The following is a 16,678-nucleotide window of genomic DNA, read 5'->3' as shown; positions in this document are numbered from 1 at the left end:
CTAGTCAATCACAGTGTGAAGTTCTGGAAACTTTTTTTTTTTTTTTAATTTATAGTTTTTTTTTTCTTTTTAAATTAATTAATTTATTATTTTACTTTACAATATTGTATTGGTTTTGCCATACATTGACATGAATCAGCCATGGGTGTACATGTGTTCCCCATCCTGAACCCCCCTCCCACTTCCCTCCCCATCCCATCCCTCTGGGTCATCCCAGTGCACCAGCCCTGAGCACCCTGTCTCATACATTGAACCTGGACTGGTGATTCGTTTCACTTATGATAATTTACATGTTTCAATGCCATTCTCCCATGTCATCCCACCCTTGCCCTCTCCCACAGAGTCCAAAAGACTGTTCAATACATCTGTGTCTCTTTTGCTGTCTCGAATACAGGGTTATCGTTACCATCTTTCTAAATTCCATATATATGCGTTAGTATGCTATATTGGTGTTTTTCTTTCTGGCTTACTTCACTCTGTATAATAGGCTCCAGTTTCATCCACTTCATTAGAACTGATTCAAATGTATTCTTTTTAATGGCCGAGTAATATTTCATTGCATATATGTACCACAGCTTTCTTATCCATTCATCTGCTGATGGACATCTAGGTTGCTTCCATGTCCTGGCTTTTTTTTTATATAGTTTTTAAAAAATTATTTATTTTATTAGAGCCTAATTGCTTTACAATGTCGTATTGATTCCTGTTGTACAACAAAGTGAATCAGCTATATGTATACATTTATCCCCTCCCTCTCGGACCTACCTCCACCCCTCTCCCCCATCCTATCTATCTAGGCCACCACAGAGCACCGCGTTGAGTTTCCTGTGCCTTATAGCAGGTTCCCATGAACTATCTATTTTAGATATGGTAGTACATATATGTAAATCCTAATCCCCCAATTTGTTCCACCCTCCCCTTCCCCCGACCCCGTGTCTGCAGGTCTATCCTCTTATGTCAGCATCTCTATTCCTGCCCTGGAAATAGGTTCATCTGTACCATTTTCCCTGGGGCATATACTCTGAGAAAACCATAATTCAAAATGACATGTGTGCCCCAATGTTCACTGTAGCACTATTTATAATAGCAGGACCTGGAAACACCCTAAATGTGCATCGACAGATGAATGGAGAAATGAGATGTGATACATGCATACAACAGAATATTACTCAGCCATAAAAAGGAACAAAACTGGTCATTTGTAGAGATGTGGATGGACCTAAAATCTGTCATACAGAGTGAAGTAAGTCAGAAAGAGAAAAACAAGTATCATATACTAATGCATATATGCTTTTTGTTTTTAAAAATGTCCCCACATGATTCTGAAGTGCAGCCAGTTTTGAAAATGCCTTATCCAAAACCACCATCATTGCTGCCCTTTACCCCATTTATAGATGAGAAACTAGTCAGCAGAGGGAATCTGCCTTGGTCCCAAGCTGCTCAGTGGCAGGATTGGGAGTCCTGCCACATCCCTGGAGGAGCCCCAGGCCAGCACCCCCTCACACTCCCTGGCTGCTACGCCCTGAGGGCTGAGCATAGAAGGCAGGTTGACCCAGGAGGGGAGAGGCTGTGTTACCTGTTGCCCTGTATGACAGCCTCCAGCCCCGGTTCTCCCCCGAGTTGTCACTGCGGAATAGGATCTGTACGCTGTGGCTCTGGGTATTGATGGGTTCTGGGGCTTTCTCTCCACAGTAGGGCCCCAGAACTTTTGGACCAGCTTTAATCTGTGAGGGGCGAGATAGAAAAAAAGCAGGGTCACACCTGAGTGGCAGTGACTGCTTCTGGGATCATCTCTACTCTGCACCCTGGGTTTTCTGGAAGCTTCCATGTGAGTCCATGGTGTTCACTCACATTCTTAGTGGGCATTACCATTCACCAAAGGGTTCCATCTCCACACTCCCATTCACAAATTACAATCACCTTGGAAGTGGACAAGGCAGGTTGAGTATCCTTGTCTCAGAGATAAACATATTATGGTTCAGAGAGGGGCAGAGCCCTGTCCAGATGCACAGGACAGAAAAGGCCCCTGCTCGCAAGGACCCTGCAGTCTAGTCGGGGCAGACTAATAGATAATAAAAAAAAAAAATAATTACCAGCTGTGGTAAGTATCGCAAAAATAATCAGGATGATATACATATACATATATAATATAAATGTATGCTCTGTTTATAATTTAAGTAGTAAAATCTATGGAGTCTATGTAATTCATCATTAAGATAATAGATGTTGTTTAGTTGCTAAGTCATGTTCAACTCTTTTGTGACCCCATGCACTGCCGCCCACCAGTCTCCTCTGTCCATGGAATTTTCCAGGCAAGAATACTGGAGTGGGTTGCCATTTCCTTCTCTAGGGGATTTTCCCTACCCAGGGATCGAAACCCTGTCTCCTGCACATGTCTCCTGAATTGCAGGTAGATTCTTTACCACTGTACGACCAGGGAAGCTTCAGTATAACAGATAATAATTTTAAATAGGTATTTAGAAAAGGCCTCTTCATGGAAGTAACGTTGGATTTGAAACATGTAGGATGAGTAGGAGCTTGTCATTTGGAGAGGAGGGGAGGATAGTTTCCAGGCAGGGAAAGCAATGTATATAAAGGTTGAGGCCAAAAGTAGGAAAGAGCCTGGTAAGAATCAAGAGCAGGAAGGAAGCCAGTGAGGCTGGAGGAGAGGGAATGCTTTGGCTTGAGGATGGGACGGCAGCCATGGGCCATACTGTGTTGAAGAATTCATGTTTATTCCAAGTACAATCTTGATATAACCTGGCTTTTATAAAATTTACCCTGGATGCTAGAAAAGAACATATCATGCACAGCAAGAGTGGATGGCAGAAAACCCTCCAGGTAGCTTTGCAGCTGACCAGAGAGAGCAGGGTTTGGACTCAGGTAGAGGCAGCGGAGATGGAGAGAAGGAAGAGGCACTCTGGACTGGTCCAGATTTCCAGCCCCCAGGCCTGGGTCCTGCCTCTGCTTTAACTCTTTCTCCTTCCTCCTCTGAGGACCAGTACATCTTAACTCTCATTTGATGACTTCTATAATCCTGGGTGCATCTTCATCTTGTCACCCTTACTGTGGTGAGGGGGGACAGTGAATACCCTAGAGGTTACCTGCCTAAGGATAAGCTCTTAACATAGCTCCTGGGATATAATGTATGGTAGACAGAGTTCTGAGCCTTCCTTGTGGCTCAGATGGTAAAGAATCTGCCTGCAATGTGGAAGACCCGGGTTCCATCCCTGGGTTGGAAAGATCTCCTGGAGGAGGAAACCCACTCCAGTATTCTTGCCTGGAAAAATTCCATGGGTAGAGGAGCCTGGTGGACTACAGTCCACCAGAGTCGGACACGACTAAGTGACTAACACACACGGACAGAGTTCTAAGATGTTCCCCATGATCTTCACCCTGGTGTCACTTCATGATGATGTTATGTTACCTGGCAGAAGGGATTTTGCAGGTGGGGCAAAGGGCTGGTTTGGGATCAGGGAAGTTCCCTAGACTGGGTCCAATTAAGGTGGTAGATGTTATTTTAAATAATTACTTTTTAGGAAACCACCTGCTTGGCCCCCTATCCTGGAAGAAGGTAGAGAATGTCAATTTTCCCAATTTAGCCAAGATTTGTCAGCATCCCCGGGGCCTGTGGCCACTGTTGTCTTACCTTGATGTAGTCATAGGGGCAGGACACCTCAGGATGGTCCTCAATGTCAAAAATGTCCTCAAACTGCAGGCTGATCATGAAACCCTCCTCTAGCTCAATGGTGTAGAGGCATTCAGAGCTCTTGGGGTAAGGGTTGGGGAAGTCGGGGCTGGTGATCACGCCGGTCTGCTGGGTGAAGAGGTTGTCACTGCACTCCACTGCGGGAAACACATGGGAGCAAAGTGGTACACCACGCTCATGGCCACAGCCTCCCCTTTCTTATCTGCTATGGTACAATTTTCGCAGTGGTTCTGAGAGGCAAGTGGGGGAAGGAGTCACTGTCTCCATTTTACAGATGGGGAAACTGAAGTTCAGTAAGGGGAAGAGATTTACTCAAGGTCACACAACCAAGTAATTTGCAGGGTTAAGACTCAAAGGCAGTGAGTGTGATATGCCTTTTTGTCCAATTCTCCGATCTTGGTGTGGGGCATGACGGGTCTCAGATGAAAGGTATTGAGATGTGTGGTCAGGGGGAGGATCTTCTCTTTTGTGCTGCTCTCAGGACTCCATGAGATCTCTGCTCAAAGCCATTCTTGATCCCTCATTAACACAAGACCGTCACACATACCCTCGCTCTCTGGCCCCTGGCCTTGCTTTGTTTCTCTTCATGCTACTGACCACTGCTTGCCATTGTGAAATGTATTTCTCAGTGGATTTTCCTGCCCCCACAAAACTCCTAAGTTCCCTGAGCTCAGGGAGTCCACTCTGTTCCCCATCACAGCTGCAACCCAGCAACCAGTGTCTTGGATCCTGGCCATGGCTTAACCCTGCAAAGGTCCTGTTACATGCCACTGAACCATTGTCTTTGGATCTGGCATGTCAGTTTTTTCTGGTCATTTGTAAATGAGAAAACTGTGGCCCAGAAAGGGGGCATAGCTAACCCTAACGTCTCTCAGTTACAAGCTACAGAACAAGATTTAGAGTGGTCTCTGAATCCTTGTGCTTTAATATTCTACCCCAAGCATTTTCATGGGGATGACATTGCTCCTAGAGGGGCCAAAATTGGTTCTTAGAGAGGGGAAGTTGTTACTCTTTTTATGCATAACACACAGGCAGACATGACATACAGTACATAAACATATATACAGGGTATTTGTGGTATTAAATTTCCTGGGTGAGACAATTAGGAAGAGAATGTTTAAAAAGGCTCTTGGTGGGGGCAGAAGCAAAAATGAAAAACAGGATTCAGAAACATTGCTCAGTCTTAGCCCCTCTGTGCTCAGCACATGGTGGATACTCAATAAATACTTATTGAATGAAAACCACGGAAAACACAACCCTCTTCAAGAAAACTCCTGTATGTGCCTGCTTTATACTGATGGGTTTTATTTGGAAGTAGAAGATTTTGAAGGAGGAAGGAAAAGAAATCCTGTTTCTAGCATGCCCTCCCTCAACACTCCCTCACTCAGCTTCCGGGTGGTCTTTCTAGGACCCACACCCTTACCCCGCAGTCATACTGATCTACTGGCAATTCCCCAAACATTCCGAATCCTGTCACCCTTCTGAAGGTTTGCAGAAACTGTGCTCTCTGCCTGTCGTGCCCTCCTTTTCCTTGTCCTTTTTCCTTTATCAAGGGCATCATCTCTGGGAAGTGCTTGCTCACTTGGTACAGACTCAGGTCTGACTGGTGCCACACCCACACTTCGTTTACAACACTTTTACTACATTTCATCATTTGCCTATGTGGGTATTACCGGCTAGACAGGAGGTCCTCGTGGAAATGTCTGAGTCCTCCTATTTCTCCCTCCCCTCCTCAGCCTGGATACTATGGCAGAGAAGGCATGTGGATGAGAGGGGAAAGCATAGGGAGCAAGAAGGAAAGGGATGTTTTCTTGCTGTCTTATCTTTGCCCCTCTCCCCTTCTCTCACTTTCACTGGGTTCTCTCTATCACAATACAAAAGTGAGAGGCCAGGGAAGAGCAGAAAAACAGGAGCTGATGGGTAAAATCTAGTTCAGGGTTCAGGACTGGGAAACCTGGGTTTTCCCTTGACTCGGCCTGTTACTTACAGGAGGAGAGGAAATAGGGACTAAAGAGCAGAAAGCCCTGCTCCCCGGGAAGAAAGATGGTCCAGAGGCCAGGACTTCTCAAATGCAGTTCTCTGAGAATCTGAACCTGACTTCCAGGCTGGTGGGCATTTCAGCATCTTTATCCTTGTGATCTGGTTTCATTTTTAACTGTTCCTACTGCCTGCCGGTCCTGCCTCTGAGCCTCCCCTCCTCTTAGTGGGAAGTCTGACTGCTCACGGTGATGCACGGCAGCGGTGCTGGGCCCCACCTCGGCACGTCCTGTTGTCCGTGTGGAGGATGTATCCGAAGCGACAGGAGCAGTAGTAGCCGCCGATGTAGTTGTGGCAGTAGTGGTCACAGGACAGCTCCTCGTCCTCCCGCTCCGTGCACTCGTCCACGTCTGCAGGGCGGGTAGAGCCTCTCACAACCCGTTCAAGCGCGACGGTGAGGAGAACAGCCAGCGTTCACAGGGCACTCGCTGGGGCCACTCACTGTGTTGGGAGATACCTGCCTTCTCTCATGGAAGCCTCCCCTAAGCCTCCAGTGACAAATGAGGAAACTTGCCCAAGGTCACAGACAGCCTGGTCAGACCTGGGCACCCTGACTCGGGGTGGTGCCACTGTTCTCTGACAGTTGTGAGGACAGCAAGCAGGACGGTTATGACCCCCTTTTTATAGATGAGGCGACTGAGACTTAGAGCCATTAAAGAACTTGCTCCACATCACACACATAGTAAGTGGAGTCCTCTTTCAAATCAAGGTGGGCTGGCTCTAAAATCTGGGTTTTTAACCTCTTGTCCACGTTGCTTCTCTCTTTCTAAGTCTCTAAGGTGGGTCAAGCCATATCTTAGGCATTGGAAATATAAAGATAAAGAGATGTATGTTCTCAACCCAATTTGAACACATATTTCTTCCCAAAAGATACAGGAATGGCCAAGAAGCTTACACATGAAAAGATATTCAGCATCACTAGGTGCCAGGAAAATGCAAATTAAAACCACAATGAAGTACCACTACATGCCCTCGGGAATGGTTAAATTTTTTTTTTTTTAATTGATGACATCAAATGTTGGTGAGGATATAGAGCAGCCAGAACTCTCATACATTGGTGGAGGGATACAAAATGATGCAAACACTGTGGAAAAAGTCTGACAATTTCTTATAGAACTAAACGTACACCTACACTATGATTAAGCAATTTTGCTCCTAGATATTAATATATACCCCACAGAAGTGAAACATATGAAAACATATGTTTACAAAATGGCTTGTACAAAAAGGTTTGTGGAAATTTTATTAATGGGAGCCAAAAAATGGATAGAACCCAGGTGTCTGTCAATAGGAGAATGGATAAATGGATTATAGTATATTTATATAATGGAAAATTACTCTGCCAGGAAAAGAAACAGTTACTAATGAATTGGAACAACATAAATAAATATCAAAGACTTTATGCTGAGTAAAATATTTCTCATCTCCAAAATATAATCTGTATGTGTTCATTTATGTGAGGTTTTGCAAGAGGCAAAACTAATCTATGGTGGTGGAAAAAATCAGGACTGCTGTGGTGACCTCTAAGGAGGTAGGAGTGTGGTGAAATTGGAAAGGAGCATAAAGGAACTTTGGGGGTTAAGGGTAAAGCTCAACATCTTGCTAGGGATTTAGTCACAAATACAAATTTTTCAAAGCTTAACAATTGTACTTAAGATTTATGCATTTCATTGAATATATAGATTTTACATGAAAAGAAAAAAATATGAATAGCTGTTGAACCCTAGCTAAACAATATGCATGCTAAAGTATTTAGGAAGAAGAGTACTGATGTCTGCAATTTATTTTGAAATGTGTCAAAAAAGACGAATTGATGGATAGAGGATAGAAAGATGGATAGATGTGCGATAGACCAAATGCAATAAGACATTAATGGTAGAATTTATGTAGTAGGTGTTCATTTTAAAGAAGAGAGCACAAGGCACTTTTATTTTGAGAGAGAAAGGGAGACGTGGGGATGAGTCACCCACGTCTCCAACTTACCCACAGCCATGTAGTGGGCATCAAATCCTGTGAATCGCTCTTCATCGGAGAAATCTGACCGGAAAGTGATGGACATAAAGGAGCCGGGGGAGAGGACCACTTCCTGGCCAGGGGTTTGTTCTGTGTCCGTGGTCTCCCTGCCACAGAAGGTTGCCAAAACCTGGTCTTCAGTTTCTACCTTTAGGGTCAAAAAGAAAGGGAATAAGATGTGCAGCTTCCCAAATTAGCTTCTATGCTGGTCTCAAGGAGAAAAGACAGAGGGGCTTCCCACAAGTGGACCAGGCAGCCTGGGAAGCCCAAAGAAAGGGGCTTAGGAATTCTGGAATTTGAGGAAAGACACCTTATAGGTTAAGCCAATGTGTCTGTCCTCTTCCCGTTTCATTCATTTTGTTTAGGTCCCTAAGCCAATGTGTCTGTCCAGTCCCTGTTTCATTCATTTTGTTTAGGTCCCTAAGCCAGTGTGTCTGTCCAGTCCCCGTTTCATTCATTTTGTTTAGGTCCATTAGAAGTAGCTTCACGTTAGTCCTGTTGGCAACAAAAATGGCTTATTTGTTAAAAAAAAAATTCAATGTTAAAATAAATTTTCATATTTAATAAAACAGCAGGGTTAGATTTAACAGACGGATTCTAGATACAACAGGAACTTACATTTCCAGGAAAAGAAACTTCATACACAATGTAAGTCATTCATGGAGAATTCAGTGTGTGCCAACCACAGAGCAAAGTGTGGGCTGGGGACGATGAGAGATGTGTAAGCCATTGAGCTGCGCATGCGGAAGGGCTTCCCAGGTCTCTCAGTAGTAAAGAACCCACCTGGCAATGCAGGAAACACAGGACACTTGGGTTCGATCCCTGGGTCAGGAGGATCCCCTGGAGTGGGAAATGGCAACCCACTCCAGTATTCTTTGTCTGGAAAATGCCATGGACAGAGGAGCCTGGCAGGCTACAGTTCATGGGGTCGCAAAAAGTCGGACACAACTAAGTGACTGAGCACGCACATGCCCATGGGGAAGCAGTGTTCAGATGGTAGAAAACAGACAGAGCTATCATACAGTGTGACAAGTGTCTTGTGAAGAATGTACTCAGAAGGAGGCGAAGGATCCCCATTGGAATATAAGCTAAGGGAAGGTGAGACTTTTAGTTAATTAATTATTTTTTTGGGTATATTTGAGCTTTATTTTTAAAATGATACATTATCTATATTAGAATTGGAATTTTTAAAAATGTAAATATGCTTTTTATTATTATTTTTTTTTAATTGAAGTATGGTTTATTTACAATGTGTTAGTTTCAGGTGTAAAGTGATTCAGTTACACACACACACATATTCTTTTTCAGATTCTTTTGTTTACAGTTATATCTTCAGTGCATGGAATAGGACCTAGAATATAGCAGTTATCCAATAAATATTTGTCATCCAGAACTAAAACTGCAAGACCTATTCTGAGAACAATGAGAAGCCTGAAATTCTGTGGGGATTGTAGGAAAAGATATATTTGGAGGGATAGGTTGAAACTAGATTATTATTGACCTTGAATCACATAACAAGTGACTTGAAATCCCATGGACAGAGGAGCCTAGTGGGTTACAGTCCATGGGGTTGCAAAAGAGTCAGGCACAGCTGAGCGACTAAACAACAAAAAAGGGAAGTCACGTAATCAGAACTGTATTTAATAGGTAGTCTTACTAATACAGAAAATTGTTGGAATCATCCCAAAATCGTTGCAGTTTTTTAAGACTCAGCTGCAAAAATTGCCTATTTGCTAAAGAATTCCCTATTTTGCAAGAGCCAGGGGCCCTGGGTAGATTCAGAGACCCAAGGAGAGAGTCTAAACTGGTTGTCTAAAGCAGATTTTGTGTGCTTGGTTTGGGAAAGAGTGTTGTACCTGGCTGGTATATTTATATGACTACCATACTTTGCTTACCTACCACTCTGTCATTTATACCTATCTCGATCCTTTTAAAGAAGCATTTTTATCTGCATCCTCCAGATTGATGTTTTAGCCAAGATGCATGAGAAAAATCTGACCAAGAATGATGTCTGCTGCCTTTCACTCTTTAAAGGAAAGTTCTCAAAGGCTGCCTATCTCTAGTAGCTTCTAATGAATTCATTGTTTTGTTCATTAGCTTAGTATGTCAAAAGTATCTTGACATTTGACACTTCTGTTTTGAAACTAATGGTTTATTTATTTAAAATAAGTGGGAGCTTTAAAGGAAAATAATTTGCCCTGGCAACAAAACACGAGGACAATTAATCACTAACTTTGGGAACTGAAGTGTAAACAGAAGATGAGATCATGGCTTTGCTATGTTTTCCTCTTCTCTGCAGATACTAGCCAAACTCACACCAGCCTTATTGCTGTAGAGTGTTCCAGTCTGCACACAGCTGAAATCTCTTTCTCGAACATCTCAGCTGCTTTGTTGTTTTGATGATCTGAGTTTTCCAAGTAGCTGGAGTTTTACCTACGATTTTTTAAAAAATTGGGGTGTTTGTGTGTAATGCTTTTCAAAGTGCTTTATTCAAATCCTTGCTTTCTCAGGTAAAATATACTAATCCTTCTTGGTGATCCAAGGACAGTGTTATGAACATCAAGTTTCTTGGGGATACTGAGTTTTGTAATGTTGCTTGCCCTGCATTGAAAGCCCCCAGACTATAAAGCCTTTGCAATTCTTATGTCTTCTTTATGTAGATTGGGTTTTATTTACTGTTTTTTTTTTTTCTTTTTCAATGGCATAATATTTGTATATAACATATGCACATCCTCCTGTAAGTCATCTTTTTTTTTTTTTTTTTTGATAGTAAGAAATTTTAATTTATGTCTGGGTCATGACAGGTCAAAATATGAAACAGAACATATAAAATAAAGAATATAGCAACTAATTCTAAAAAGCATAATGAGGATGATTTAAAGGGTACATTTAGAACCCTGTATTCTTTTTTTTTTTTTTAATTTTTTATTTATTTTTTTGTCATACATTGATATGAATCACCAGCCCAGGTGGGATGCATGAGACAAATGCTCGGGCCTGGTGCACTGGGAAGACCCAGAGGAATCGGGTGGAGAGGGAGGTGGGAGGGGGGATCGGGATGGGGAATACGTGTAAATCTATGGCTGATTCATATCAATGTATTTACTGTTTTAAAATCAGGTAGAAACTCATTAAGCTGCTGTCATTCGAATTTAATGAGAATAAGACTAAATACATAAAGAGTGAGGGTCTGGGAGAAGGCTTCTTCTATGAGTAACCATATGAGCTGGAATGCACTATCTCGGTGACCTCTGCGTTAGAGGTCCTGTTAGAGGTCCTGACCCCTATTTCTGACTCCACCAAAAAGTGGTATATAGCTGACTCCTGTAGTGCTCAATTATCCACCTGGTAAACTAGGGGTTTGAACTAGCTGAGCTCTACGTTCTCTTCCAGTCCTGACGTACTAGTATTCTAATAAGGCATTATATCCATACATTAAATAAACCAACTAGAGCAGGGGTCCCCAACCTCTGGGATCTTATTGCCTGATGATCTGAGGTGGAGATGATGTAATAATAATAGAAACAAAGTGCACTGTTAATGTAATGCACTTGAATCATCCTGAAACCATCTCCTACCCTTGGTCTGTGGAAAAATTATCTTCCACAAAACCAGTCCCTGGTGTCATAAAAGTTGGGATTCATTGAACTAGAGAATGGTGAGGAGGAGTTTCAACACAGAGATTGCTTCGTACTTAAGAACTTGTTTGTGGTCTATACCATATGCTCTATAAGTAATTACTAATGAAGAGTCAAGCCTTGAGCATCAACGCTTCTAGAAACAGCAGCCTCATTCCTTCTTTGTTATCCCCGAGGTCTCCAGGGTTCTATAGTACCTGTAGCATGAGACTTTCAAGTGAAACCAACCAGAGATCTTTCGGATCAGGGAGAGACCTAATGAAGGTCTATGATAAACAGCCTCCCTTCTTGTAACTTCCAGGCTTAAGGATACCTGAGTTTATGATGGCAGATAAACAATCCTCACCTGTAGACCCTCACTATTTCAGAGGACAGGTAAGCATGCCTCAGCTGAGACCCATGGGGAAATCTGAGTCTGATAGACCTTTAGAAGCTGGGAAGAGAAGGCCCCAGGGCCCTGGGAGTTCAGCCTGCAGCTCCAAATAGAGCCTGGAGGGAGGGACTTTTAAGAGCTGTTTCAATCCCCTCCTTCTAGAGGAAACTGAGGTCCAGAGAAGGGCAGTGACTTACTCAAGAGTAGAGAGATAACCACAAGCATTTCCTGATACCAGATTTGCTTTTGGAACAGTTGTGACCCTGGAGAAAGTAGCCCACCAATCCAGAGAGTGCAAGGCAAACAACACAGGCACTTTGCCAAACAACTTTTCTGGCTCAAGGGCCTCTTGAAACTTTATCTGGGGCGCATGGACTATCTCCCAGAGAGGATGTGGCTCAGTGACAGCTCTGGTCGTAACCTAAACAGAGGGGTCACTGGCCCTACTTAATATTTGCAGCCCTTGCTATGACTAAAATTCTACAAAACCCATTGACTTCTGAGTACAGATGGAGGATTGAGCCCTGGCTTCTGTTTGGACTGTCCCTGTACTAGGGTCATTGTATTAATATGATGGGGGGAAATACCTTATCAAAGGAAAACAAAAAATGCATAATAGTAGAAAACCATCTGGCTGGGGATCACAGAATCTTTTATTTTTCTACTTATTATAGGCAGCCGTGTCCTTTCAGCCGTGTCCTATTGTGATTTTCGGCACTAACATATGGATGCATGTCCTCAATTTACTTTCTTTCATCTCAACAAATATTTAAACACCAAGTTCTGTCCCCATTATAATATGAAGGATGCCAAAAACTACTAATTTGTTGCATGTGCTTAATAAGCAAGCCCCCTGCCTCTGGGAATATAAAATATAGTAGGAGAATAAGTACTCACATGTGTCTGTGTTAAGGAATTACCAGATTATAGTTATTGCAATGAAAGCTAGGAAGTTCCTGGGGTTATAAGATGGGAAAATATTGCATCCAGCTGAGAGGAGTCAGAAAACAGGAAGAAGAGAATGGCCTCTGAGCTGGGACCAAAAGTTGAGCAGGATGTAGGCAGGTAGAAATCGTAGGTGGAGGGCTGGGAAGGGAGCAGTAAGGAGGACATCCAGGTAAGTAGCAAAGTTCTGAGGGCATTTGGAGTCTCAACCGCCCCTCCCTACCCACCACCACCTGATATAGGAAAGGGGTTCTGTTGAGGACAGGGAGCAGAGAAGAGAGCTGGAAGGAGGAGAAAGCAGAGTCTGCTTTCTGTAAGTTGTCTACCTTAGTAGAAACAGCACAAACCTCCTAGGCAAAGCTAAGGCAGGGCAGCAGAAAACTTGGTGAACTTTCTGCAAGAGGACAGCTATGGCTTCTTTCCACATGTCCATAAAATTATCTCATCAGAGACTATCAATACATTGACGTCCACCCAGTGACAAACTTGAAGCTGAGATGATTTCAGTGAATCAATCAAAACCATTATCTAGTGAGCGGTGGCTTCAGGTTCACTACAGCTTTCTGATTCCCCAGTTAGTGATGTCTTACGCTCCTTTAAGACACAAGGTGAACAAAAATGGCTGTCCACTACTATGTGATATCCCTTATATGTGGAATCTAAAAAATAATATGAATTGATGAATATAACAAAAAGGAAACAGACTCACAGATACACAGAACTAACCAGTGGGTACCTGTAGGGAGAGGGGAGGGTGGGGACAAGATAGGAGTAGGGGATTAAGAGGAAGGAGCTATTATGCATAAATAAGTAAGCTACAAGGATACATTGTATGACACAGGGAATATAGTTAATATTTAATGATAACTATAAGTGGAATTTAACTTTTAAAAATTGTAAATCACTATGTTGTACCCCTGTAACTTACATAATAATGTATAAACAAGGTTGAAGGCCAAAGAATTGATGCTTTTGAACTGTGGTGTTGGAGAAGACTCTTGAGAGGCCCTTGGACTGCAAGATATCAAACAAGTTAATCCTAAAGGAAATCAACTCTGAATATTCATTGGAAGGACTGATGCTGAAGCTGAAGCTGAAGCCCCAATACTTTGGCCACCTGATGTGAACATCCAACTCATTGGAAAAGACCCTGATTCTGGGAAAGATTGAAAGAAGGAGGAGAACAGGATGACAGAGGATGAGGTGGTTGGATGGCATCACCGATGCAATGGACATGAATTTGAGCAAGCTCCAGGAGATGGTGAACGACAGGGAAGCCTGAAGTGCTGCAGTTCTTGGGGTCGCAAAGAGTTGGACACAACTGAGTGACTGAACTACAACTGTATATCAATTTTACCTCAATTTTTTTTTTCCAAAAAGGCTGTCCTATAAGTCCAAATACTTTAGAGATTTGCTTGTCAGTGTTCCCAAGCTATATCCTTGAGCCCCTTTGACATCTTCTCTGGGCCCGTGAAGAACTGTTCAGGCTTAATTTAGGCAGATATTCAGAGAGTGTGCTGATTGCCTTCAGAGTCACATGGCTCCACTGACACTTTAATTTCAGACTTCTGGCCTCCAGAAATGTGACAGAAGAAATAGCTATATATTTATTTATTTATAAGTAAATGAATAAACCACTAGGTTAGTGGTAATTTATTATGACAGTCCTACAAATTGAAACTGCTCTGTAGATAGGTTTTCCTCATTTGTAAAATAGTGAAAACAATAGTATTTATAAATCATAGGACTTGGTGAACATATATGTAAACTATGTAGAGAGTCACCTGAAATATAGTCAGCACTCAGTAAATCGGAGAGAAAAACAGGAGCACTAAGATTGAGCCAACTGAGGTGACATCTTTCTGGACTCCCAGCTAAGTGGAGTGTGGGTAATTTCACACATTTGAAGAAGAATTAAGAGATTGAAACCATTCCTGGATGCCTTGTTTTCTGATTCCACTCCTTCATTCCTAACCTCACTGGAGCCAGCAACACAGACCTCTCTTTTTATGAGGCCCCCAGATCACAGGTTAATGGGGTGTGAAGGGAACCGAGGGAGTCCTCGACGCACGGCCTCCTCATCTGACAGGTGGCACCTTAGGTCTCTTTGACTCTCTATACTTTACAAGCTTCCTAATGGTCCTGGGAGGTGGGTGACATGGTGAAGATATTTTCCTAATTTTATAAGAGCGGACCAGAGTAATTTAAAGGATCTCTGACAGCTTTCATCCACAAGAGAATAATATTAAGTCCAGGAAGCTCCCCCTTACTTTCCTGGGTTTCAAAGGATTTCTCTAGGTGTGTGAATTTAGGCCAGTGTTTCAGTGACAGCCCTGGACCCAGAACTCCTGATTCCAGGGACTGGGCTAGGGGCAACAGCCTAATGATACTACTTTACTCAGCTGCCCAAACTGCAGTTAAAGATCGTGGAAGTGAAAGTCGCTCAGTTATGTCCGACTCTCTGTGACCCCATGAACTATACAGTTCATGGAATTCTCCAGGCTGGAATACTGGAGTGGATAAGCTTTCCCTTCTCCAGGGGACCTTCCCAACCCAGGGATCGAACCCAGGTCTCCCATACTACAAGCAGATTCTTTATAAGCTGAGCCATCAGGGAAGTCCAAAGACTATGAGAAGGAGCAAATTAAAAGTACCATATGTTAGACAAGAACCTGGGACTAAAAAAAAAAAAAGAAGATGTGTGTATGTGTTGCATTTCAGAAGTTCTTGTAAGTCACGTAAGTAAAAATAGCACAGCTGGTGTGGTTAAGACTCAAGTTGGCCGTATTTGAAAGGGACTGTAGGTTGTTGCTTCAGTCCTGACCAAGTCATCTGGCTATAAAATAATAATGATAATAATAATTAGAGTACTACTAGTAGTGAGTGCTTAGTCCGTCACTTGTGTCCAACTGTTCGTGACTCTGTAGCCCAACAGGTTCCTCTGTCTATGGGATTATCCCAGCAAGAATACTGGAGTGGGTTACCATTTCCTCCCCCAGGGGATTTTCCTGACTCAGGGATCAAACCCACATCTTCTATGTCTCCTGCATTTCTAGGCAGATGCTTTACCTGCTGAGCTATTGGGGAAGCCCACTAGCAGTAATAGTAGTAGTAGGAATAGAAATAATCCACCCCCACTTTCCATATGGAATTTCCAGTTGACAGGGTATTTTCAGCCATCTTAGGTAGTCTTGTAGTGAATGCATTTCAGGTAGATAGTAGTTTCTGGACCAGACTGGCGATATGAATCTCCATATTCACATAGCCTAGGAGTAGTGGAGAAGCTCTATACAGTCAGCAAAAACAAGACCAGAGCTGACTGCGGCTTAGATCATGAACTCCTTATTGCCAAATTCAGACTTAAACTGAAGAAAACCACTAGACCATTCAGGTATGACCTAAATTAAATCCCTTATGACTATATAGTGGAAGCGAGAAATAGATTTAAGGGACTAGATCTGATAGACAGAGAGCCTGATGAACTATAGACAGGGGTTCGTGATGTTGCACAGGAGACAGGGATCAAGACCATCCCCATGGAAAAGATATGCAAAAAGGCAAGATGGTTGTCTGAGGAGGCCTTACAAATAGCTGTGAAAAGAAGAGAAGTGAAAAGCAAAGGAGAAAAGGAAAGATATTCCCATTTGAATGCAGAGTTCCAAAGAATAACCAGGAGAGATAAGAAAGCCTTCCTCAGCAATAACTGCAAAGAAATAGAGGAAAACAACAGAATGGGAAAGACTAGAGATCTCTTCTAGAAAATTAGAGATACGAAGGGAACATTTCATGCAAAGATGGGATCGATAAAGAATAGAAATGGTATGGACCTAACGGAAGCAGAAGATATTAAGAAGAGGTGGCAAGAATACACCGAAGAACTGTACAAAAAAGATCTTCATGACCCAGATAATCACAATGGTGTGATCACTCACCTAGAGCCAGACATCCTGGAATGTGAAGTCA

General features: G+C 42.8%; 1 protein-coding gene across 4 annotated transcripts in view; it reads right to left on the bottom strand.

The window, feature by feature from the left end:
- The window catches only part of MASP1 (MBL associated serine protease 1), a 70,965-nt gene that overhangs the window by 33,798 nt on the left and 20,489 nt on the right, over nt 1-16,678 (bottom strand). For all 4 annotated transcript variants that reach the window (XM_043473454.1, XM_043473453.1, XM_043473452.1 and 1 more), the window contains exons 3-6: nt 7,730-7,907; nt 5,965-6,096; nt 3,650-3,846; nt 1,577-1,724 (exon numbers count right to left, since the gene is read on the bottom strand). In XM_043473454.1, the coding sequence (XP_043329389.1) occupies nt 1,577-1,724; nt 3,650-3,846; nt 5,965-6,096; nt 7,730-7,907 (655 nt within the window). The remainder of the gene's footprint in view (nt 1-1,576; nt 1,725-3,649; nt 3,847-5,964; nt 6,097-7,729; nt 7,908-16,678) is intronic.

Source organism: Cervus canadensis, chromosome 7 (genome assembly GCF_019320065.1).
Source record: "Cervus canadensis isolate Bull #8, Minnesota chromosome 7, ASM1932006v1, whole genome shotgun sequence".
Lineage (NCBI taxonomy): Eukaryota > Metazoa > Chordata > Mammalia > Artiodactyla > Cervidae > Cervus > Cervus canadensis.
This window is presented reverse-complemented; position numbering and strand designations above follow the sequence as displayed.